Here is a 25,384-nt window from a genome sequence, read left to right as displayed (position 1 = left end):
AAGACACTTTTTCTCTCCCTGGTTTACAGAGGGGACCTAAGGAGTCCAACCCCCCAACAGGGCAGTGATCCACCGTCACGTCTCCCAAAACAGTTCTAGATTTCTTATGCTGAAAGCAAAAGCTACAGGTAAAGACATGTTACAAGCTTAACCCTGTATGTCTATTGGGATTCTTTTTTTTTTCTCTTTTTAGTCTTTTTTTTTTTAATGGGTTATTTTCTAAAACCTTTTCAGTCTAATTAAAAAGGTGTGTATATCGAGAGGTTATTAATTTAAACAATGAATAATAACACGTGCAAAATAGTAGAAAGAGTTGTAAAACTAACACATGCACTCTGCAGTAAAAGATATTTTTAAACATAAGTTTAATGTTTTGCCCTTAAAAAGAAGCTGATATATGCATTGGTGTGGAAATACCACAGATTCTGTTTCAATTAAATGCCTTCATTGAAAGAACCATAGCATGAAGATCAACTACTACTATTTATTGAAAGTGATAAATTATCCAAGGATTATAGACTCAACATGTAAAAAAAATGTAATAACTGCCTTAGACATATTTAAAAAAAAAAAAAAAGCTGTTCTGTGAGTAGCTAACAGAGCCTGATCCCCATGCATGTTTGTCTCATAACCTCTATACATTACTGCTGCATTAACCCTATCCATCTCTCACATTCCTACATTATAATCCCTTTTGGCAAGAGGGAACATAGCCTGAGGCCAGCCCAAAGCTATGGGTTTACTGATTAGCTGGACAACGTGTCAAGGAGCATTCATCGTGCATCTGGCCACTGACAAGCAGAAGCAAAGCTGGCCGAACAAGGGCCAGGTTACCTGGAGGAACAAATATGTTTCTTCTCCTCCATCCAACCACAGATTTTCATGGCAGTTTTTGGAACTTAACAATGTTTGGGAAATCTCCTCCTCTCTCAGATGTGGTTGAAATTGGCTCGTGGTTTTTTTTTGTTGTTTTGTTTTGTTTTGTTTTGTTCTGTTCTGTTTTTGTTTTTGTTTTTTGTGGGGAGGGAGAACTGGGGGAAAGAGAGAGTGAGAGAGAAAACAGGGCTAAAAATACCATTTGGATTTTTCCAGACCCCTCATCCTGGAATATTAGAAAATGTAATATGTAAAATAATACCATTTTGTCGTTGTTGTTCAGTAAAGACACAGAGTAGCAGACATAAATTGGTTATTTTTTATTTTGATCCAGTAATACGCTTTCATATATGCTGACAGCTGCATTTTCTTCAATTCAGAATACACACACTTTCAGCTCTGCATTTTTGATCTCCCAGAAGGACAGACAACACACTGGGGAGTCATTTGGCCAGTGGGGGGTAAGAAAACTTTCCACCGTGTAGATTAATATGGAGATAAATCCACAGCTGTGTGAGGAGTACATCAATAGAATTACATCTGTTTACATCAGCTGAGGATCTATCACTTATCAGCAGTAGTATGTTTCCCAAGACAGCTTAACTGATTTGGACTTAATTCTTGATTACATGGTTATTTTGAGAACTCTGCAATGGCCCATAAGAAAAATCCTACTGTCTTCACTAGTCTTATCTAATTTATACTCTAGGTCCAACAACTATTGCTATGTGTTAGCAAACTAAAGGGAATGTTTTGAATAGTCTGTGCCGTTGTCTTCACACTGTTCATTGGTAAAGATGTTTATAATTTTGAGGAGTTAAAAAACATTCTTTGAAGTAACTGGACTCAGAAGGCTGGTCCACAGGCATAACTGACAGTACTCGGGGAGTGGAAAGAAATTTGAGTCCTACGTGCCAATGCCAAAATCAAGATACAGTAGGTCCAGGACAGCCCCTGGACTGCTTACTGCTTTTGGTAACCTGATGTCATGGATAAATACCAGTTATTATTTTCAAGTTCATATTTTCATACCGGTTTCAATTTGGATGACTGCATCTTAATTACAAATCTCAATTACAAATGGTTTCCGTGCCTATCTCCATGGAATCCGATCAAATGCTACTGAGGGTGCAAGACACCAGATCAGTAGTGGCTGAGATGCAGATGGACCTCGCAAAGGCTTTACTGTTATTTATGTTGCAATGTATAATTTTCATCAAGTGTCACTCAAAGGAAGTATGTTTATACACAGACACATTTATCTCTGCTTTTCCTCTTTTCCCCCCCACCTTTTTTCTTTTCTTTCTTTGTCTGTTTGGTATATCTCTTCTGTTCTGTTCTCTTATTGTTTCCTTAAAGAATGGCACCATTTTATATGTTTAGGCATCTATGGAGAAAGAAAGCAAAAGAAAATGGGTTGGTGTAAACACTGCCTTTGCAGAGTACTGTAATGGGTAATGGCCAAGGAAATTAATCGACAAAGTCACTGAAAAAGCCAAAACTCAAATTTCTCTGCCTCCAACGCACTTCAGTCTAATGTTCACTTCATCAGAGAAAATATGGATAACTTAGAAGTCCAATTATATTGACCTTTGGGGTGAATTTTATGTTCTTTCACTCCAAAGCCAGCAATACAAAATCTCCAGATAAGATCTTAGTGTCTATAGCCCCTTGTTCTTATTTTTAAAAATTAATGACGGTGCATCTGTCAATAGTCCAGGTCGCAAGAAGCCAACTTTTTCTTTTCTTCCTTTTTTTTCCCCCCACAGGAATGTGGGTGGATACATGGATAGGGCTGAGTGTTTTGTTCCGATCAGCTTTTTACATATACAGTTTCACGTTCAGAAAAATTTAAGAATCACATGTGTAGAGAATGAACAACTTCATAGTGAAATAACTGTTTTGTCTGTTCTTAATTTATCATATATTCAATTGCTTTCTGAATATATCATATGTGCTATTGTACTCCAAATACACTTTGTAGACATCTACCAACACAATAATCAGCTTTGTTTACATTACAATCAGACTTAAGTCATGCCTGTAAAGTCATCACATTTTATGTATTTACACACAGACTTTCTCCCCGCTCTTTCCCTCAACAGACCACATAAAATGCATGGAATGGTGTCACAAGTCCTGAAGTCAAATCTGCAAAAGTTACAAAACATCAGGATAAGGCTGCTGCCTGAGCTAGAAGAACTGATCATTGGCATTAGGTGGTGGTCATCCAGGGACTGGCTCTGGAGGAAGAGCTGGGGTGCTCTGCCATGGCTTTATCATACTGGTAGCAGATAACAGAGAAAATCAGGTGGTGACCCTCAGGAGCCCCAAGTCTCATCCCAGGCTGTCGACCAGGCTATGAAAATTGGGTTTTTCATTTGCTAGAAATGCCAAAATAGACGAATTTTCCACTGTTGTTATATTTTACATAGACAATGTGTTAAAATCTCTGCCGATGAACATAAGGCTTGAACATGCAGCATCGGGAGAAGAGGTTCTGCTACCTGTATTCCAAATATCAGTCAGCTGAGTTTCAACGCATGGAAACTACAACTGCAGCTCCTGCTCTATGTGAACATGTTTGCTTTTACAAGTCTTTCAAAGGTAAAGATTTATGAATAGGAATTTTTCATGAAATCTGGATAAAGTACCATTTGGATAATTTAAAAAAAAAAAAAGGATCAAAAAGGCAAACTGAATGAAAATAATGAAAATAAATAAATAAATATATTACCTGAGGTACAGAGAGCAGACAAGACACTTGACATCTGTGTCCCTAGTCCTGCCACAGTACCCTGTGTTGCTGATGTGGAGGAACTGATATTTTTTTTACACAGCTCTACAACAGTGCTATTTGGTGACTTAAAAATTGGGGAAAACATGTCACCTCCTCAAACACTTCTCCATCTATCAAGAAGGCTAAGAGATTTGACTCACTGTTCAGCAGCATACTAAAGATCCTGTGCCGTTTTAAGCAAAAGTGGTCCCACTAATTTGTCACAAAGCAGGAGGAAGAAAAAATCAAACAGGCAAAGAGAGTAAGAGTTCACAGGATTGTGAATTCAGTGGAAATTGCCTAGAGATTGAATTTAATTGGCAAACACAACATAGTTTTTTCATGTTTAATTGTGCCTCACTATGCTAAAAATCTAAATGCAATGGTATAGTAAAAAAAAAAAAAAAGTAATAAAAAACAACAACAAAAACAACTAAACAAACAAACAAAATAAATAATAATAATAATAAAAAACTGCAGCCAAGAAAAACATCACCAAAACCTCCCAAGGAGATATCTGGCAGGAATGTGCTAAAAGAAACACTTCGCCAAATACTTGTTGGCAAGGACAAATGTTGTTTTCACTCAAGTCTATAAAATGAAAAAAAAAAAAAAATCATTTCAGGACCTATTATTTGTAGCTCTGTTTCCTCCGCAAACTTTGTCGGTATGTAAGACATCATCACTTTGTTGATTATCATTTTAAATTGGTGAAGTCTGGATTTTCTTCCACCCTGCTTTGATGCTGGAACATACTTGATGATTTTTGTCTGTGACAGAAAGATTTTAGATGAAAAGCAAGCATAAAGAGTTTAAGAACATAAACATCACAAAATTATAATTAATCTATGCAGAAAGTCACACTAGAACACATCATAAAATTTTAGTGCTGTGGTGAACATATTTTTTAAAAATTAACACTCTTACAGCGGTTATCGTTTTCCTATATTCTCTAAATGTTCTGATTTAAAATTTCAAAATGCTTTCCTATGTCAATGACAATCTTAATAGAGTCCAATTAGTTCCACAAGGCACTTTCTGATGCACAAGCCTCTGGCTTGATTGCGGTGAATGGTGGGTATTTCCTGTGTTTAAGTCCACATATGGATTGAGTAAGGCAGTGGCAGAGAGACTACTGTTTTCCTTCACTACATCTTCATTTCTTTTTCACAGGCTAAGCCTTTTTTGTTTTTCCTGGCTCTGTTGTCAAAACATTGACCAGAGTTTTGGCTCATGGTCCTGGAATACGAGGCCAAAACAATCCTCTGGAAACCAGTGTGGCAAAATATATTTTAAATCTATACATTCACCATTCAACCATGTGAGTAACCACGCCCACTGCCCCACTCTGTGGTTTAAAAACAACATGGGTTTGCCCCCAGAACGGTTTGATTTATTTGACAAGCTTTTTCAAGCTGGGTATATCAACATTTAAACTGTTCTGAGGCTTAGCTTCTTGCGTCACTTGTACAGCAAGTATTAAAACACACTCTAATCATTTTCTGCCTCTATTAAACCAGACAAGGTGAATGCATTGTGCATTCTGCAGGATTGCTTTGAATGTCTCCAAAGACAGATGAGGTACAGTGATTCTTTTATTTTTCCCTCAATACCATAGAATTAGGACCTTTTAAATATGATCTTTGTTACAACCTCTTTGGAAAATACATCTTTATAACAATTACCTACAGCTTCCTCTTGTTCCCGACCTACAAAAGACCAACACAAAACAGTAAGAGATGACAGATTTTAAGGGTTTCTTCCAAAAATGTAGCATAATGCACAACTACGTGGTGACAGTGCAACTTACTTACCTTCATTGTCAGGTTCACGAAGGGACAGTCATTCCTCAAGGTTAACTGAGAACATAAACTGAAACTCAGCTGTAAAACTGAAATCAGGATCAATTTTATTCACATAATCGGGAAAATTAAAGTACAGAGATGGTGTGGGGTAGATATTCTATTCAAACATAATCTAATAATTTAAGTACTGGTATGTCATTCCCCCGAACCACGAATTCCTGTATGATTTATTTCCAAATTTTTCATTCCGTTTGTTGCGTATTGTGTACCGCAGCATTGAGCCGGGCCTCTTTCGGTGTCAGTTGCATGGAGGTGACCTACAGAAATATATGCATAAGCCTAAATTTGGGGGAAAGGATCTGCTTCTACCTTGACCGACCTATAAATTATCTGTGTGACACTTGAACCAGATTTAAATATCCCACCTGGATTTCCTCCCAAACTGCACAGCAGGAACCAAACAGCAGGCCAGAAAACGGCTTTCGGCGTTCAATAAAACTTAAACTTCTCAGCCAAACCTGCTTCACTGTGCAGAAAGCTTTACAAGGGGGAAGGGAAAAAAAAAAAATAAAAAAAAAAAGTCTGTAGATGTGGGGACCCGTTATACTGTTGTCCTTTTACCCCCCGCAGCACAGGGCTTCCCTGCCCCGTTTTCACCCCAGGTGCGCGCTGGGGACGCGGGGAAATGCGCGGGCACTAATTGGGAGAAAAGCCAACGCAATTAGCGAAGGGGCGGGAGACGCTGCTGCTGCTGATGGATGGCCCCTGGAGGTCGCCCCCAGCTCCTGCCCCGGCCACACCTCGGGCCCCAGAGCTGGGGGGCCGCGGCCGCATCCTCCGCGCCCGCGGTGCCTGCCCGGGGTACTCACCCTCACCACCTCCAGCATCCTCGCCGACTTTTTTTTTTTTTCCTCCTGTGCTTTTGAACGGGGTCCCGTCGGCCTGCACCATGAAAAGTATAAAAACCCATCGCTGTTTTTTTCTAGCAACAGGAAATAATAATAATAATAATAATTAAAAAATGTGGAGGTTGCGGGGTGTAAGAGTAACATGAGGCAGCGCTTCAGCAAACCACGTAAGCCCGAGATGCAAGAGCTAGAGAAAAGGGGGAGGGGAAGAGAGGAGGAGAAGCTTGAAAGTATCCGAGCAACTAGCAAATAGCTCCCTTTTGAGTCCCAGACACCATAACCTGTTTTACGATTAGCGATCTGTTTAAAGATTTGTCCTGGAAGTACTTGCTATTGGGTTACAAAAGGTGACGTTAATTGCATTAAGCCATAATGACCCGTGAAGGATTGCAAAGATTTAGAGAAAAACACGTTTCTTTCTTAAAATAATAGTAAATAATAATAATAATAATAATAATAATAATAATAATAATAATAATAATAATAATAATAATAATAATAATAAAAGTGGGAGCACAGCACGAGGACGAGGTTGCCCGGGATCCCCGGAGGAGGGAGAGAAGGAGGGGGGGAAGCAGCCCCACGGCCCCGACCCCGTTGGATGCCCTCGGCTGCCTCCTGGCCGCCCCGCACCGCTACGCACCGCCCCGCACATCACCGCGCCGGCAGGACGCGTGTCAGCCCCGGGCACGCCTGGGCGCAGCCGCCGGCGATGCGGTGCGGAATTAAATGTGTCTGTTCATAATCTATAGTCTCCCTCGCCGGGGCAGATCGGGCAAACAAAATTGTCATTCCAAATGAAAAGAAAACACTATTTCTTAGAAGTGTTTAGGAGGGTGCACAGCGGGGCATATTTTCTTTCTTACTGGCAAGAGTTTGTAACTGGATCCCTTAACATTACTGAGAACATGAAAACATGAAACAAAAGTATTGATCCAAGAATTCGCAGAAGAAAAGTATCCAAATACACACTGGTTTGTTTGATTTTTTTTTTTAGGTTACATCAGATGTTTACTGAGTGAAGCTGAAGCTTGCGATATAGCCCTTGCGTGAGCCATTCAAGCATACGTGGAGGAAAGTGTTATTTGTGTTGTTAAATTTACATTATGTTCACTTTAATTGCATCAGCTGCTAGATAGACCTAGGAATAATGGCATTTAAGAGGGAAATAGCAATCATCTTCAGAAGACTGCAGCATAATGGAGGAACCTAATTAATTTAACCTTGCAGTCTTCCATAATGGCTGTACTTTATCATTTCCACAGATGGAGCTTGAATGAATTAACAATATTGTTTATCCCAGCAGACATCTCTGACTGTGGTTAGCCAATGGCAGATTTCCCACTTAAAGATGCATTTCTTCACTTGAGGGAAACCAACTCGAGTACTGGCAATAGCTGTCGAAACTTGCTAGTGTTATATGTGTGTGGCATATTGGAAAACTCTGAGAAAATGCACAATATCGGTCTCTTTATGGTCTCATCAAGTGATGCTGGAAGAAGATAGAGTGTTTCCTTGCCTACCAGAGCCAAGACTTTTCCAACACCATTTCAATTTCTCTTCCTTTACTTTCCCCTTCACTGTATTTTTCTTTAACGGCGTGTTCTTCTAATCTTTTTTTATTAAAAAAAAAAAAAACAGTATGTGTCTATTTCTAGATTTGCAGAATTCAACCCAATACTTTTCGAAGATGATTTGCAATGTTTACAGACATGTTATGCTTGGGAAACCTGAGTAGACCTGAGGTAAGCACTCCTCCACCCACAAAACACAGCACAAGCCGGATTATTTGAACAAGATGATTGTTTACTCTTTCAGGAAATAATGCATTTTCCACATCGTCATATTCTATGGTGCACAGGCATGCACACACTCAAGTCACACGTCGGTGTCACCAGAGTCGGGAAGGGAGAAATCCACCGCTTTGCATATTCTGGCCATCAGAAAACACCCCCTGATCCTTGAGACTAAACTAGGCATAAACTACAGCAGTAACATGTTCTGTACTTTTACTTGCATAGCTGAGAGAGTGTTGTTTGGCAATTTTGAGGTGGATATTAGTTACCCCGCACGTGAAGAGTTAGCCATAGAAGCGAACAAGCATATCAGACGAGCACAGTCTCAGCACACTTCTCTCTCCCGGCTCTCGTATTTTATTCAGAAACGTTTGTTGTTGCCTGAAAGACGAGGATAGTTCAACTTTCTATGCACAGTAACAGTGCTTCTGTGTTCTAAGATAGATCTTAAACTACTTTTTTTTTTTTTAAGGTTTATTAGTATCTGCGGTTTATTGTTGCTGTTGCTTTTTTGCTTTGTTTTTGGTTTGGTTTGGTTTGTTGGGGTTTTGGGCTTGTTTGGTTAGGGTTTTTTTGTTGTTGCTTTGATTGTTGCTGGGTTTGGTTTTCTTTGCGCGCTTCTGAGTGTCTGGCAAGCAAAACCCCCTTCCCTGAACTTTTACACTGTCCTTGCCGCAAATGATAACTTGATACCATTCTAACACCCTAACACAGAAACTGCCTTTTCTCTTCTTCCTTTGTAAGAAGCAGAATGCAATAGAAAACAACGTACGCGCGGAAGAATGGGGTCTGCTCTTAAAATTCTTCCTATTATTTACTATAAAGCGATAAAGCTGAATCGCAGCCTAGGAGCCACCCGGGCTGCTTGCGAACCGCCACCTTAGGGCGGCTTTGGATCCAAACCCCTCTTTGCTCATCCGGCAGGTCTCTCCGCAGCCAGCCTGCGGTGTGACATTAAATATGACCGGATTAAACACTCCGGTGCGGCTTGGGTTCTCTCGCTGGCGGGCTAAGAAAGCCGGCAGCTTCCTTAGGGGAGCAGCGCAGCGAGAGTGAGAACGCAGTGATTTGGGCTGATGACGTGAGCCGTGACGCTGCCCCAGCTAATGGGGAGCTAATGATGCCGCTTCGTTAAACAAAGGAGGCTACCCGCTTCGAAACCCCGTTCATTGGCCGCCTGGAAAGCAGCGTGTGCGGCTGGGTGTATAAATTCCCCGTGGAAAATGGGATACGAGAGGGAACCAGCCCGGAGAGCAGCGCAGAGGAATTCAGGCTGCGGGCGGTGCGCAGCTGAAGGCAACTCGCGGGGCAAAGTGTAAGGCGCTGAACCGCTCTCTGTGGCGCATGGAAATCAGTTAAATCATCCCTAAATGCCCGGGAAAAAAAATAAAAATATATATATATAAAAAAAAAACCACGGCCGGTGAAGCCCGCGCAGCCACACCGGCACGGTAGCTCCTGCGAGCCGGGAACACCTGCTCGCCCCGCCGGCCCCCTGCGTGCCCCCTCGGGCGAGCCAGCCCCGCGCAACCCCGCGCAGCCCGGAGCGCCGCTTGCAGAGGAGCCCCTGGGTGCAGCCACACACTGTCTGTGCCCGCACAGTGCTGGAGGAGCCCTACACAGGGCAGGGGGGCCCGCCATACCCCTATGATGAGGTCGCTCGGGGATTTTAGGTTTTGCTTCGGGACTTAGGCGGACGCCCTTGCGAGCATGTGTTCAGCTGCAAAGCCAGCCCTTGTGAACGCGGCTTTTCAGCCCCCCAAAATTAGTGTATTTCCAATGATAGGGATTTTTTTTCAGAAAACAATTTTAAAAACCGCACAGTGTCGTTAACAAAACGACAGAACACAACCCCCAGGGGGAAGCCCCATGTTGCCAGACTCCCCTCCGAGGAGGGAAAGGGCCGCTGGGCTCCGCACCGCGGATGTTCCCCACGACCTCCGCGCCCCGCGGTGGCTGCGCGCTCGGCAGGGGCTGGGGGCTGGGGGCAGCTGGAGGGAGCTGTGCTCCAGGGCCCGGGCTGAACCGTGCTGGTGGAAGAGAGGCTGCAAAAAGGTCGCCCCGAGCGCTCCCCGCCGGCCCCGCTGATCCCTCCGCGGGTGAGCTCAGCCACAGCGCCCGCTTGTAGCGCCGAAATCCCGTAAACCTTCAAATCTCCTATGAAAATTAATAAAAACATACGAAATCCTAGACGGTCCATAGCAACTGATTTTTATCTACCGTTTTACGCGCTTCATTATCCACCTAAATATAAAACCCCCGCGATTTAATGTAGTTTAGGGAGACCACAGGCATTTTTGGCTTTCCTTCGCCTTTTCATTCTAGCGCTGGCAATGGGCTGCCTGCAGACTTCTCTCAGGAGCCGAATGGGATGAGACCAACGAGGGAGAAAACGACTGCCCTCACTGTACTTAATGCCTCTCCAAATCTACCCGGGGACCCCCAGGCGCATCAAATGCTGCACTTCTGCACATCTCCCCGGGCGCTCGCTCCCTGCCACCGTTGCGCCTCGGCAAAGAGTTTTTCTGGAAGCTGGAGACCTTGGCCGGGCTCGGGGGAAGGCGGGGGTTGGCTTTAATCATCATCGTCAGAGAAACAGAATCAGGTGTGGATTTGTTTCAGGCCATGTTTACATCAATCAGTATTTTCGTTACAATCTTGTCAACGGTTTTAATTCAAAGCGTATGCTAACGCAGGAGAAATTAAACGGTACAAGGGAGAACGTTATTTTTAGAAAAATGCGATTAAGCACACTGGCGTGGCCGAAATATGTTGATTGCACCAGTGACGAATATATATATATATATACACACATATATATATATACATTTTTTTTCTTAGCTTAATCAGGAAGGAGACGGCTCGATCCAGTGCCCCCAGTTTTGGCGAGTTGCGGCCGTGGCCTGGCGATGCGGCGCAGCAAACGGTCTCCTCCTCGGCGTTTCCCCGCTTGTCTTAAATTACGCGTAAACACAGCCCTGGGTTTTCAGCAGGCGCTGGCAGGGGCTGGCACAGGCGGTGCGCATGCAGGGGGGATGCTTCCAGCACCCGCTGCCCGCCCGGGGCCGCGCAGCCCCTTGCGCGCCTTGCGCTGGCTGCGCCTCCCCGCGCAGCGCCCGCGCAGCGCCCTGCGGTACGCCGGGGGGCGGCCGAACAAGGCGCGGAGAGATGCGCGGAGATGCGCGGAGCCGGGTCTCCGCCCTGCCGCCCCTCCGGGAGGGCTCAATTCACCAGACGAAAGGCTAACCCGCCCTAGATGCGCTCCTACCTGCGCTGTATTTTTGGTTTAGCTACTTGCGCGGGGCGCGGATCGTCCGGCGGTGCGGGCGCCCTGCATGCGTCCCAGCGGCTCTTTTCGCTCCCGCTCTCCGCCATCCCCGGCTCACTTTTCACATCAAATAGGCCATTAACTTTTGATCCTCGCTGTTACATTCCAGGTTTCCCAGTGATGTTTCCTGCACACCGAGCCCCCCCGCCCCCGCCGCTGTCCCACTTCGCATTTAAACGCGGACCGGTGCATCTCAATTTCTGCCGAAAATGTAATTTTGAACATATGCACTCATTTCGTCTCTCCGCGCTTGGCCTTACGTTGAATTGCCTCTCGGAGGACGGACCTAACGTTTTAGATGCCCCGGAAGAGCGCTGAATTTTTGGCTTTTGTAAATCCTGCAGCAAGCGAGCCAGAATGAGAGCTATTAAAATACCGACTAATGCCTCCGAAGACAATTTCCGTAACTTCAAAGCCCGAACGCGCCCATCGGCAATCGCTGCGCTCACGCACTGCAAACAGCGAAAGGGATCAGGGGCACATTAGATATTCGTGTCTGGGACATTACTGAGAAGGAGAAGTGACTCAGTTTCCAGTCGGAGAGGTGTTTTTTTTTTTTTTTGTAGTTGTTTTTGTTTGTTTGTTTATTTACCCTATTTGATCTCCTAGTTTTCTCTGTGGCGTAAGAAGCCACTGATTGTAGTGCTCCAGGAGCAGCCCCCCCAAGGTGTTACCGGACATCACCTCTGCCAGACCACGGGATCGGCCCGGGTTGTATGAAAAGGGATGATTTCCCGGAATGCCTGGTTGCCACCCCCAGCTCTGCCCCCCGAGCCCGGCTCCGCGGCCGGGGTGAGGCGGAGGAGCCCCGGGCGAGAGGCAGGGAGGTGGCGGCCGTCCCCAGCGCATCCCTCCGGGTCCCGCCCCGTCCCCGTGTCCGGAGTGCCAAAAAAAAGAAAAAAAAAGAAAAAAGAAAAGGAAAGAAAAGAAAAACATCCCCCACCTCCACCCCCAAACAAACAAACAAACGAAAAACACAAAAGAACTCTGCCGGGAGCTCTTTTGCCCAGCACAGATTTTTTTTTTCCCTCTTCCCTGGTTTGTTCCTAGTGCACTTGCAGGTTCCAGTTGGATCATGGGATAATATTAACTTTTAAAAATTCATCGTTTCGTTAAATTTCTTCACTATTAATTCGCTTTCTGGAATAACTCCAGAAGTGTGCTCAGAAGAGGCCTGAACAAATTCTGAAAAGGTAATCTTAAATTCAAACATTTTCCCCCACACACCTGAAGAAGTGTGTTGTTTTCCTTTTCCTTTTTTTTTTTTTTTCCTATTAATCTGTCAGAAATGTGCTTCAATGCCTTCATATCCTTTCATTCATTAAAATAACACTATTCTTTTATTTTCTGGTCATTACTAGAAATACTTCCACTGTAAATTAAGGTTTTCAAGGACTTTCGCAGGCAAAATGATAAAACCATTTGAACATACTTTTATAAACACAATTTTCTCGAATATACACAATTTTCTTCCTGAGGATATATATAATCTTTCTGAGGATACAGTAATGACAGATAAGCAAGACTTAAATCGTAAACAAGATGATTAAATTACACAGCCCAGCCTCTCGGACTGTTAGGAGTTAAATGGAGCCATAATGTTCTGAGGAAAATGAGGCACATTAAGCACAAAGAAGTTTTCCAAGATTCCAGATAAGGCACCTTTGATTGAACTTCTGTGTTTGGTAAACTGCTGTTCCAAATTTGCCTTAGTCACTGTGCTAGACTGCTTCCACGAGTAGTCTCACACAAAACTGATGCACAAGTCCATGTTTGCAGAATATGACCTTAAACAAGTGGCTTGTCACTCTGAATGGTTCAGCCTCCCATCAGTATCTTTGTTGTGTACACAGGCTTCTAATTTCAGGCCTTTACTGCTGAAGAACTTTGTGATCGCATTCTTAAAGGGAGGAAAGCTAAGGGTATTATTCTATTTCACATGCAGTAGTCAGCTTGAAGATCTTAATGAACATCGGGAAGAGCAAAGACACAATAAAAATCAGCATAAAGTTTAAAATATAAAAGGCAATAGAATAGGATTTCATTGATAATCTACTCTATAATATGGTTTTAGACAGTTATTTTATGGAAGGAACTTCTGTAAATCTATGTACTCAGAACTAGGTCCGTAAGCGGTTTCACTAAAATTACAAACATGAGTGTTTACACTGTTGGGTCTTAGAAAGCAGATGAATTTACAGACTCTGAAAAAAAGTGCTCGAAATTCACCAGAACTCAGAGAAAGTAGCATCTGCCTCAGAAAGGTTCCCACGTTTCATTAGAAACTCTCTCTTTGAAACCTGTATTTCTTCTATTAATAAAAATTCCATGTGTTGGACTTTGCTTTTAGTTGCATCTAGGTGTAGCTGAAGATGACATCTGACTCTGGAACTGAAAGGTTCAGTTTTACTAGTCCTTGCTTGCATTGGTCATCAGGTTTACATTCATGGCAATACTTTTGTTCATAATGCCCATGCTGGGACAACATCTAGCTCATTCCCATACATTGTGCAGGGGGTGAGGGGCAAAAGAATTAAAATTTCCTTTCTATTTCTGAAGAAACCAAAAGGACTCTGAGGCAGACAATAAAACACTTACTAAGGAGGTTCCATTTTTATACTCCCTTTCCAGCATGAAAGTTCACTTAAGTAAAACAATGAATATTTTAGAAAGTGAGCATACACTCAAGTTGCTTCTAGAAAGTTAAACCGCATGATGGGCTGAGTGCTGTTGTTTTTACTGTTCAGGGCAAGGCTAGCAGCATGCTACAGTAGATCTGACACAGAAGGAAAAACATACAGATAGGGCACAATCATGTCTATGGTAATGAACTCAAATCCTCAAGTCTGTAAAACCACATTGTGTTCTTGAGTGATGAATTTTGTATTTGGATCACTAACTTAGTTGAAAGAAGTGTAAAGACAGCTTCCTACTGGCAAAGTATCTGAGGAGGTTACAGAATGCTGTTTATTCCAGCTAGTGTCTGGAATAAATTATGTTCAAGAAATTGGCTCCTGATACTCTTATTTCAGATGAGAATTTGTACAGTGTGCTAAGTCCTAACACTTCTAGCCAAACCAGATCCTTCATTAGGATTTGCCGTTCATCATACCTGCCAGGAGCTCTCAGATCTGGAGAAGTGCTTGTTTTGAGGAGTGAAAGAATAACAGAAAAGGAACCGTTTACCTTGGAGCTCCTGTCAGCTCTCAAAGGCACTGGTATTCAGAATTGCAGGACTCTGAGTTGTCAGTCTGAATAAATTTTCTCACTATTCCTACTTAAATTCATTAGCTGTACAAGAAAGCCCCAAATTGTTTTTAGATAAACTATAGGTTGTAGGAGCCACTTAACATTTCAAAGGTTTCTACTACAGATAAGGGGGCCAATTGCTGCAGATGACATGACAGCTCCTGGGAAGGGAGGGAGCATAACTTGTTTTTATTCCAGTGGGTACAGCAGATGCTTGACAACTCCTGAGACTGGACTCTAGGAAGTACGAGGGCAATATGAGGGCTATTTTAAACAAAATTTAAACATTTTGATCTATAAGACATGTTTATCAGTCACCCAGTGTGAATGATATTTATGCTGATTTTTCACTCAGTGCTTAAAAATTATATAGGTTTCACTTGATTCTTCTTACAACACGAACAACTGACAAACCTGCAGAAGGGGAAGGCCAACAGAAATACTGTAAAGTTAAATCTAAGGAGATCCAAAACACTTGCCATCATATTGTCCAGGGCAACAGGAAGGAGGTCTACACTTTCACTTTGATAAGTAGGCTCACACCTCTCATGAGAGCATAGTCCTCTCTGGGGCTGTGTTTCCAGCATCCTCACAGGTCTATGTAACACTTATACTCACTCTGGAGCTCATGTTCATTTTTTATTCTTAGGTTTCCCACACTAAAGTAAGTGCATCCCTTGGGGTCTTAGATGTGCTCTGGCAAAGACTTTCTTATGTATTTTGGACACGTGTAGGGTTGTTGCATACTCTACTACTTCATCAAAATTAGTAAATGAAATCTGAATCTCTGAGTTTGTAGCAGCTAAGACTTCTAGGCGAAAAAGGAGAGAATTTGGATAGATGCCCTACTCCTGACTGTGAGGAAAGGCTATATCACTGAGTGGATATTCAACCATCTGCTTAGTCAAAGGTTGTGAATTTCTGAAGAAATTTCTCCATACAATGTAGAATTTAGGCTGCAGGCATCTATTCCATGAGTCCAGGAGACAGGATGTTACAGATGTCCTGTTGTCCTTCTTGCTTCCAGAGATTTTTATGGACGTATATGTGCTCTTTTCCATTTCATGTTCCACTAGAAGGGAGAAGGTGGACATATCACCTTCTCTTAAGTGTGTCTATAGACCACCATTTTTACAACCTGTAGATCACATTCTCCCCTCAGGTATGTTAGGACAATTTGGTCTGCTTCCCTGCAGTATAAAAATGTTCACCAAAGGTAGTGTGATCTGTTATTTCTTAGTGTGATCCCATTGTCATGGATCAATGTGAGTGCAACTACCGAATTTAACGTGAATTACAGTAAGCTCAGTTTAATATCTTAAAATTGTGTTGTCCTAGATATAGTTTAATGAAAAATAAATATATATACACATAAAAATATCCAGTATCTAATAAGTCAAAAGTATGGCCTAATGTATTCATTTATTTTTTTAAAAACAACTGCACTTTGTCTCAGCTTGTCAGTGTGTTTGTATATGGCCCCATACTTGTCATTTTAATTCACCCTCACCCTTTAGTTTACAGGATAGCTATACTGGAGAAGAAACAAGTGGGGGAAATCCCATAATATCGTTAAGAAGGAAGAATAGATTCCAATTGATTGGGATCCTTTAAGACAAACAGCTAGATACTCTATTGATTTGAATGATATTGCTTGCGTACCAATGGTTAAGGAAGATTATAAATGCTTGTGGGGATGAGATCTCACTTTCTCTAAAGTCAGAGAGATGTTTTGTACTTTCTGAAGTTGTCATAGAAATGGATTGTGAAGATCTGGAAAAAAAAAGTAGCTGAGGAGTATGTACTGAAGACAAGGAAATGTTTGAAATATTTGAAAGAGCTTGAAGCAATGGCAACTTTTTATTATTATTATTGCTGTTGTTGTTGTTATTTTGCTTGTCTAGGGAAGCACACCTTCCGGTTCAGGAAAGAAGAAAGGGAGAATGAGGCCTGGACTGCAGTGCTGGTCTTTAATAGTACACGTTAAAAAATCACCAGCTGAGCTCCTTCCTCAGGGACCAACCTGCCAAATGGAAGAGGGCACTCATTAACTTTAGACTTAGATGCCAGTGCTTCATGCTGAGTTTTAAGTTCATACCCCCTGCACGGACAAGCAAAAATAATGTTTCACCACTGCTTTGCACTGACTTCGTACCTGAAGTACAAGACCCGGAGGATCAGCCCCATACTTTCTCTCTTCGCAGGTACTGAGGAGGGGATGCTGCGCACCAGCTCTGAATTTGGGGATAACCCGAGGTCCGAGGGGTCAGGTGCCACGTTCATCACAGCACGGCTTCCTCCACTCTTCCCATGCTGTCCTTGCTCCCCGGACTCACTCTTCGCCTTCTCCATCAGGGGCAGGGATGGCTTTCCCAAGAGCGGTGCATCCTCACCGGCCGGGGATGCTGCGGGTACCGCGGCGGGGCTGCACCCACGGCACTGGGGGAAGCCGGGATCCTCCGGCGCCCATCCTTCCCTTCCTCCGCTCTACCTTCCCTTTCAAAACACTACTCATAACAATAAAAAAAGCGGCTGTTTTTTTGCAGCCCCGGGAACGGAAAGCGGCGGCAGCGCGGCGCGGCCGGGCAGGCGCGGTGCTGCCGCCGGGCGAGGCGGCGGCGGCGGGAGGAGGAGGAGGAGGAGAAGGAAGAGAAGGAGGAGGAAGAAGAGGAGGCGGGCAGTCGAGCTGCACCGCTCCGCTCGGCTCCGGGGAAGTTTTCTCGGCGAAACCCCTCCCCGCCCAGCGCGGCTCCTCGCCACTTACCGCGCCTGGGGAGCCGCCGGGCCCGAGCCTCCACCCGGGAGGCCCCGCGGAGTAAGTGCGTGCCGAGCCGTGCCGAGCCGTGCCGAGCCGTGCCGAGCCGTGCCGGGCCGTGCCGAGCCGTGCTGGGGGCCGCGGGGGGCTCCGCGGGTGCGCAGCGCTGCAGGGCTGGAGGCGGGGAGGGGCGCAGCTGCGGGAGCCCCGGTGGGAAGGGGAGGACGGGTTGGGGGGTCCTGGGGGGCTCGGCTGCGCTGAACGCGGGTTTGCGGGCAAAGAAATCTGCGGGGGCTTCGGGGCGGTTCGCACGGCCGCCTTGCGCGCTGTCCCCCGGCCTGCCGGCTCGGAGCGCGGCGAGTGCCAGGGGAGGTGTCCACGGCTCCTCCTCCTCCTCTTCCTCCTCCTCCTCCTCCGGCAGACCGGGAGAGGCGGCCGGTGCCGGGCCACGACGGCCGAGCGCTCGGCAGGGTCCCCGGGGGTCTTATGCGGCCGCTGCCCGCGCCCATGTGGGCCGGGGGAGGAAGGGGGCGAGGAGGGGCGAGGGGGCTCCCCCAGTTCGCTGCCGTCCCCGCATCGCCCAGCGGCTCGTTCAGGAGCAGAGGCGGCAGGGACGGGGGCTGCACCGCGGGCATCCCCCTCCTCTGCTCCCCTGCGGAAGGGTGCTTGGATGCGGCTGGCTGCGAGGTGCTTTTTGGCTGTTCTTAGTTTCAGGAGTCGAGGATTACTTTTACTGAAAATACTTTAGAATTGAATAGGCTGTGCTTCTATCACCAAGTCAAATACCAGCGTTTTCTTCAATTATTAAAATATAACATTGTTTTGGTTAACGTTAATTTGGTGGGTTTTATATTTATTTATTTATTTATTTATTAAGGCTCTGAGGAACATAGTGTTGCATTTAAATTGCAAAGGGAAGAGTAGCACACATTGGTTTCTAGCAGCAAAACACTTTCATGACCTCACATGCTCTAATAAAATGCATTAGAATCACTTAACTATAGAATCATTCAGGTTGGAAAAGACCTCCAAGATCATCTGGTCCAACCTTTAACCTAGCACTGACATTACAAATGGTAGTATTGCAGTCTCTACCTTTGAATACTCACACTTTCCATAGTGTTTTTAAATAAATAAAAAAGGCTATAAGGAGAGAAATTGGTCATTCAGTGCTGCGAGAACTGATTCCCCTATTTTTTTCTAAACAGAGAATGTGGTGTGTGGAAAGTCCCTACAAAACAATTTCCAGATTAGAGCTGTTCATTCTCTGCCAAGAGCTGTGTAAGCATGAACCACAATGAGTGCAGTTGTAGGATCACAGAGCAGCCATGGAGCAGGTTGTCTGCACCAGAAAATAAGAGACGGAAGGAAATGTCCCTAACTGAGGACTACAGCTCATAGAGGGAGCTGGCCTATTTAACGCTAGTCCGGACACCCCCAGACCTTTGTGCTAGCCTGGAAACATTCTGCTATGGATTTCAGAGTAAGGTAAACTGCAGGTATCTGTGCCCTTGAGCAAACTTTCAAAACGTATGGATTAGTCTTAATGAATGGTTCAGCATCTTCAGCTCCCAGGCAGTACCCTTTTGCAGAATTTGTAATAGAATCACTAAAAATGTTTACAAGCCCTCTAAGCAAAAACTAAGTCACTGGTTCCTGACAGCTCTGTTATTTCTTCCAGGCCTGACATTTCATTTCTAATTTCCTTCAGTATCTGCATGTAAACTGTGTCATAAAAAAGTAGAAAGAAAAAGGAGGAAGCAGGCCACTCTTTCTTGTTGATGGGTCTACCCTGCTTGTGCTGCAACTCCTGTTGCTTGGTGCTGGGTGAGGGGTGGGCTCCTCTGGCAGGAGAATTTTTAAATCTTTGAAGATCATTTGAAAAGTTCTTCAAGTCAGACGGAAATTGGGGCCTCCTGCATCCTGTGCATTTAGAGAATTTGAGGCTATTTTCTCTGTTTCTTTCATTCAATTACTTAATTACAGAATCCATAAATATTATTGCTCAAAATAACCTTTCCTTCTAGATTTAGAGGGAGGGAAAGTGATATAAAATTAAGGGATTAAATTGGAGTAAGAGGCTAGAGTTTTTCCTTCCTTTCATCTCTACTCTTTTTATCTTTCAATGTTTAATCTAATATATCAAACATCACTTGATAATGATTTCTCAAATGTCCAGACGCTTTTAATGCCATTTTACATTTTTTAACCTCTTTGTGACACAGCATCGCTTCTCACTCTGTCTCCAAGTGCTAATCATACCACACAACCATGGAAACAGTAGCAATGAGTTTACCATTAACTTCTATGAATCAGGCCAAGATAGCACCATCTCATAAAGAAGAAGGCTTTAGACCAATGTTTGACCAGATTTGGAGTTGCGACAGCAAGCTCTTGAGCTGTCCTGTGGCATGTGGGATGATTCCTGTCGGAGCCCAGGGGGTCTATGGGCAGTGGGGCCCTGCTGTGCTGGGCATCCCAGAAAAATCACTGGGGTGAGCTCCCAGCCTGGGAGGTGGGTCTGCATTTTTGCAGCTACCCTTATAATGAAGTGAGCTGTGAGAAAACTCTTTTTATTCTCATGAACGGAAATTGTGTGTAAAGTCCTTAAAATCAAGCAAGCCACAGCAGGGTACTTCATATGCTTTTTAAAGCTTTTCCAACTCTAAGTTGTTTTTCTGTCCTTCCTATGTTGTTTCCATAGCAAGTCACACCTACTGACACTTAGGGCAGTTGGCCTAATTCCTGAAGTTTCTGACTTGCAATTACTCAGGCTTGAGTTCTTTATCATCTAAATATTGAGGAGGATTGCATGGTATCGTGTGGATAAATTTATTATTTTTAGCTTCTAGGTTATACAGTTCTCAAAGGAAAGAGAAACATTATGCTCAGGATTTTAATGGAATACATTCTTTACTTTCTCCTTTATTACAAAATACTATTTATAATAATTTATTTGTAACATTATTTGATAAATAAAACTAATTCATATTTTATAACAAATTGTACATCTAATGTCATATGGATTAAAACTATCTATCGCCTGCTATGTTTTTCATTTTTAGTGTGTTACTTTAGCCAGTGATACATAACAATAACTGCAGTTTTATCATGAACTATGATGATAGAAAAGGTTACAAGAGTATTAGGATAAGCAAACTTGTTATAAGTGTGGCTGTTGCTAGAGGACAGGTTGATTTTAATGTCTTGAAGAACTTCAGTTGTGTTTCTCACTTTCTTATTTTTTCACATGTGTACATAAAGGTAATTCTTGTTGGCCAAAACAGTTTTGAAATGTGGAAAGTGGGAACTAAATACTGCCGTTTGACTAACCTGGTATATTTTGTGATAACCAAGAACACATAATGCATCGTTGTGTAGTTATGTAAGCAGAACCTATTTATCAAGGTTCCTAACCCTTAAGTTTTCAGTTTTTGTTATGTTAAAAATGATGATCTATTGAATGCATTTGCATGAAAACAGAGTTTGGCAGAAATCAGAGGAACAGAACGTCATCTGTCAAGCAAGAAATATGACAAAGTTGTACAAACCATCATTTATAAATATTTTTAAGCATTGTTTCCCAAGGAACTGGGAGTCCTACAAATGCTCTCACAATCACTTCCTTCTCCTCCCCTCTAATATTCACACCAATTGTCCAAATTTGGCAAAGATTTATTAGTGAGGTTTTAGTTTCATAAGAAGTGACTGCTGGCCAGGGAAGAGAGCTCCCAGACGGTGCCTCCACCCTGTACCCACTCAGAGCAGGGCAACCCCACAGGCAGCTCCTTCGTGGCTCTGGACAAGGGACAACGGGCACTGCCACTGCCTGGACAGCCCAGATGGGACTGCAGAGATGTGATGGGGATGGAGCAGAGCCCTGGGATTGCCTGCTGAGAGGCGAGAGCCAAAAGGCATAGCAGAAGAATCTGAAGGACAGCTTGCATCTCTGTTAGGTAAATATAACATCACCAATGTTCTAAAGATAACTTTTTAGCTAGTGGATTGTTGGTATTTCTGGTCACCTTGGGTCAGGCTTCCAAAGGTGTTTAGGTAAGTAAAGGCACAGCTGGGTGCTTAATGTCATTCATAAGGGTGCTTGCAGTTCAGATAAATAAATAGGGATAAATGGCTATGGATGTTTAACCTCCCAGGGTGCCTTTAAATATCCTACTGGACCTCATGTTGACAACTTTGACAGTTCAGTGATACAGCCTTCTGGTTTTCACAGGCTTTGGGCTGTTCGTTCACTTTCAATTGGACTTTCACAGAGATCGAAAGAGAAAAAAATAAAATAAAATAGAAAAATGTCTCCCATTTTCCATTTTCATAGGTGAGTCCAAATGGAGAAAATAGGCTTCTTCCACCTACTAGTGAAACTCACACCCACTGCAAATAAAGCTAGAACTTTACTGCATAATATAAAGTAGAAATATTTGTAGTTGGAAAACATAAATTCTAGCATTTGATCTGTTACATAGATTGCAGATAAGATGCTTGTTGCGGTACATGAAAGTTGTGACTTAGCCATGAACATTTGTCTTGACCTTGAGAGACAGCGAACATTTCTCATCATACAGAGCATGTAGGAAGGTAAAAAACCAGCAGCATCTTCAGCCTTACTCATGAAGACGTAAGGAAGGCCACTGATGCTTACATTCACCTGAATCTCAGTTGTTGTTGGTCCAGGGTGGATGCTGGAAGTGGCATGCATGGGGAGACACTGGTGTTGGTCCCATGGGGAGGCAGCTGGGGTTTGGGCGGGCTGGGTAGCCCAGGCTCTGCACCACGCGCATGCATCTATGCTGCTCCCAAGGCCAGAGTGAGCCCTGAAGCAATCTGGCTCCAGCCCTGTGCTCGGGTCCCCTGTGCAGGGACATGCAGTGACTGGGGCACGGCTACCTCGCCTGTGAGTTTTCTTGTTGAGTGTTAGCTTTCCATAACCAGCATGACTCACTAAGACATGCTTTCTCTAACCCATCCTATTTGGGTATATTTTTCTGCTTTCTGGGTATATTTTTTCTGCTGTGGCTTTCACTGCTGAAAGTAATGCTGATAGTGTTTCTTGCTTAAATGCTTTTACTAGAACGGTGGAAGCTTGGGCTTTAATGTAGGTTATTGTGATTTCAAACCCAAATTCATCTGATTTATTTAAAAAAATGAATAGAAGTTTAAAAAAAAAAGATTAAAATAAAACATAATTTCAACTAGAGGAAAATTACATTTAATTGTTCTGTGTAAGCCTTACAACTTTTACATGTGATTTGTGTTAATTATAATTAGCAAACCCTTACTTGTTTGTACTGTGATGTGCAGTAGTGGTACAGTTGTTTGTTGTTAGGACACAAACTTTTATAGACTTGCATATATTTTACAAACTACTTTAAAAGCATGTGTAAAATAAGTAATGCCCTACCTTTAATCTAAATTTGTAATAGGTGTAGAAAGGCTTCCTAAAGTACATATATAATTATTGCTCATTAGAAACACGGCACAGAACCACACAAGTTGAAAGTAAGCTTTGTATGTGAAGCATCTTGCACTTCTTTCCTTACTTAAGCAAGTATTCCAGTGGCATATTGTGGTTCGTAGCTCAACATTTAGCATGTGTGTATTTCATATTCTTAATTAACCATGATACTTAGTCTAATAGTTAGTGATAATCTGTGGATCTACTGGCTTTTTTTTTAGTGTATTTGACAGATAAAATGCAGAAAAAGGTTCAATTGCTCAAAAAACTCACAAGCTAAGGAATTGGCTGTTGCATTCTCTTTTTGTTCTCTTTATTAGTAATACATTGAAAAATCCAGGAAAAGTAGGGGCTCTTGTCATTTTTGGTAAGATCCCATGGATGCTTAGAGCAAAGTTATTTAATCCTAGTTTGAGGGACAGAATTTGGGTTGTAAATGGTGATTTTAACAATTTTTAAAAGCATAAGTGTCCCTTATGTTTTCACCTAAAAAGAATATTCTTTATTTCTCGCTCTAAACTGTTAGTGTTTTTCTTTGCTGAACAGTTTCAAACTACATTTCAGATACAAATAAAGTCGATCCCACTGGGTAGTTTAAACATCATATTAATTTTGTAAGTCATTAAAAAGAAATCTGGCAAGCAAGTTGCCAGTATAATTTTAACATTGTTTTACAGCTAGACTTTCATGTGTATTCAGTATTCAATGAAAAATATGATCTTTTGCTATGTTTGGAGAGCTCTACTTTTAGAATAACATTTTTGCTTTAAAATTATATATGTATGTGTCTCTCCCACTTTGGCTCTTTGTGGAGCTTCCTAACACAGCCTGCCTGTTTGGTGCCTCTTCCAGGGAGATGCACGAGGCAGTCCTGCCATCGTTGGCACACGTTTTGATACCTGATGCACATATTCACCAGGGCCTCATTCCTCTTGGCAATTTAAACCATTCCTGGCCATTGTAGATGAAGCAATCAGCACTAAAACTTTATCAATACATTTGCTGAACCAGTTGTATTTCAGTTGTAGAACTTGTAAAAAGAGTGGTAAAATAATAATCTCACTTGTGGAATTTTGCCCCCACATTTTGCCCTTCTCTGATGTTCTGGCAGTTTTTGTCACTATTTTGGGGGGTTTCTTTCTCTTCATCAGGAGCAGTTTCTTTGTGTTTGACCATGTCTTTTCCAACTTTAGGAGACCAGAGAGCTTTCATGAGCTTGCTGAAATTAGCAGTCAGAATCCCATTCTTTGATAAACATGCCAGCATCTCGTCTGCTTATTTCTTCTGGAATAGAAGAAATTTCTTCTAGAAATTTTACACTATTCTAATTCCACTTTCTTCAAATAGCTTAGTTTGAATAATTGTGCTAATCAGGCACAATCATTTTTTCTGGGTGTTTTCCACTTGAATGGAAGATATTTCAGGTTATCAATTTAAATTAGCAAATTATTCCTAAGCAACTGAAGTGAATAGCAGTGAGAGCAGGCTGTGAAGAACTATGCAAGGACCTTATGAGACAAGTCACTAGAAAATACAAAGACAAATGAAATTATGTGTAGAGAGCATAGACCTTGGGCCAACAGCAGTAGCTGTACATGAAAAGTGATGAGTACTGAGTTGACCCTCACCATTCAGAAATGAGATCTAAGCACTAAAGATAGTTACAAGAAAATAAGATTGGTGTTCAGAAATGGTCCTGTTCCCCAAGAATGAATGTTCAGATTTGTTAGGAATCCAAAAAGTTTACATGGGTTCAAGAGGAAGACAGATGAGAGAGCTCTGTCAAGGGTGTCAGGACAGATAACTACACCAGGCTCGGTAAGTTCTCTGAGCTGAAATAGCAAGAAGCTGGGAAAATATAGGGGAAATGACATATGCTTATTCTGTTCTTGCTCTTCTGTGCTCATTTATGGCCATTGCCAGAGAGGGGACCAGGAGGATTGTTGGTCTGAACCAGTATCGTGGTCCTTGTGTTCTCAAAGCAAGCTTGTTAGACGTAATTGCATATGGGACAAATGTAACACTAAGTCTGTTGTCAAATGTCTTCAAGATATACTTAGGCTACTGTATTGTAACAATTTTATAAATATAATCTGGATTTGTAATGTAGTACAGTTATATTTCCCAGTCTGTCACTGATATAATTTGCCTGGGCTTCATTCCTTGTTTTCATAGCGCTCCTTTCCCATTTTCTTTCTTCCTGGTCCTCCATCTGTTATTTTGATCCAGTAACACAAGCTTTTTGTATAGGTTGATGAAACCTCATGTGTCTTCAGAAGAAATGTTTGTTTTTATTGAGATTAAAAACATTAAGGAAGCACCATAATTTTTGGTTTTAATTGAAAAAAATCTATTTATTTTAAAGTTAAAAGGGATTCACCCAGATAGACAAAATATCTAGATGTCTAATTTATAGTA

At 42.8% G+C, this 25,384-nt stretch overlaps 2 protein-coding genes across 11 annotated transcripts in view; one reads left to right on the top strand and one right to left on the bottom strand.

The window, feature by feature from the left end:
• Nucleotides 1–1,185: 1,185 nt before the first annotated feature.
• Nucleotides 1,186–24,232, bottom strand: LOC308190718 (uncharacterized protein; the record flags this gene model as incomplete). Its single annotated transcript, XM_080582373.1, has 6 exons — nucleotides 1,186–2,263; nucleotides 4,284–4,425; nucleotides 5,470–5,546; nucleotides 6,330–6,402; nucleotides 17,506–18,238; nucleotides 24,030–24,232. 6 exons carry the CDS (start codon nucleotides 24,230–24,232, stop codon nucleotides 2,256–2,258), a joined length of 1,236 nt encoding a protein of 411 aa, XP_080438499.1. The 3' UTR covers nucleotides 1,186–2,255.
• Nucleotides 4,419–25,384, top strand: part of EYA1 (EYA transcriptional coactivator and phosphatase 1) — a 179,584-nt gene continuing 158,618 nt past the window's right edge. For all 10 annotated transcript variants that reach the window (XM_080579846.1, XM_080579855.1, XM_080579854.1 and 7 more), the window contains exon 1: nucleotides 4,419–17,556. The gene's annotated coding sequence lies outside the window, so the exon portion shown is untranslated. The remainder of the gene's footprint in view (nucleotides 17,557–25,384) is intronic.

This window comes from Anser brachyrhynchus (genome assembly GCF_964034855.1).
Source record: "Anser brachyrhynchus genome assembly, chromosome: 2".
Taxonomy (NCBI): Eukaryota; Metazoa; Chordata; class Aves; order Anseriformes; family Anatidae; genus Anser; species Anser brachyrhynchus.
The sequence above is the reverse complement of the archived record's forward strand: the minus strand, read 5'-3'. Positions and strand labels throughout refer to the sequence as shown.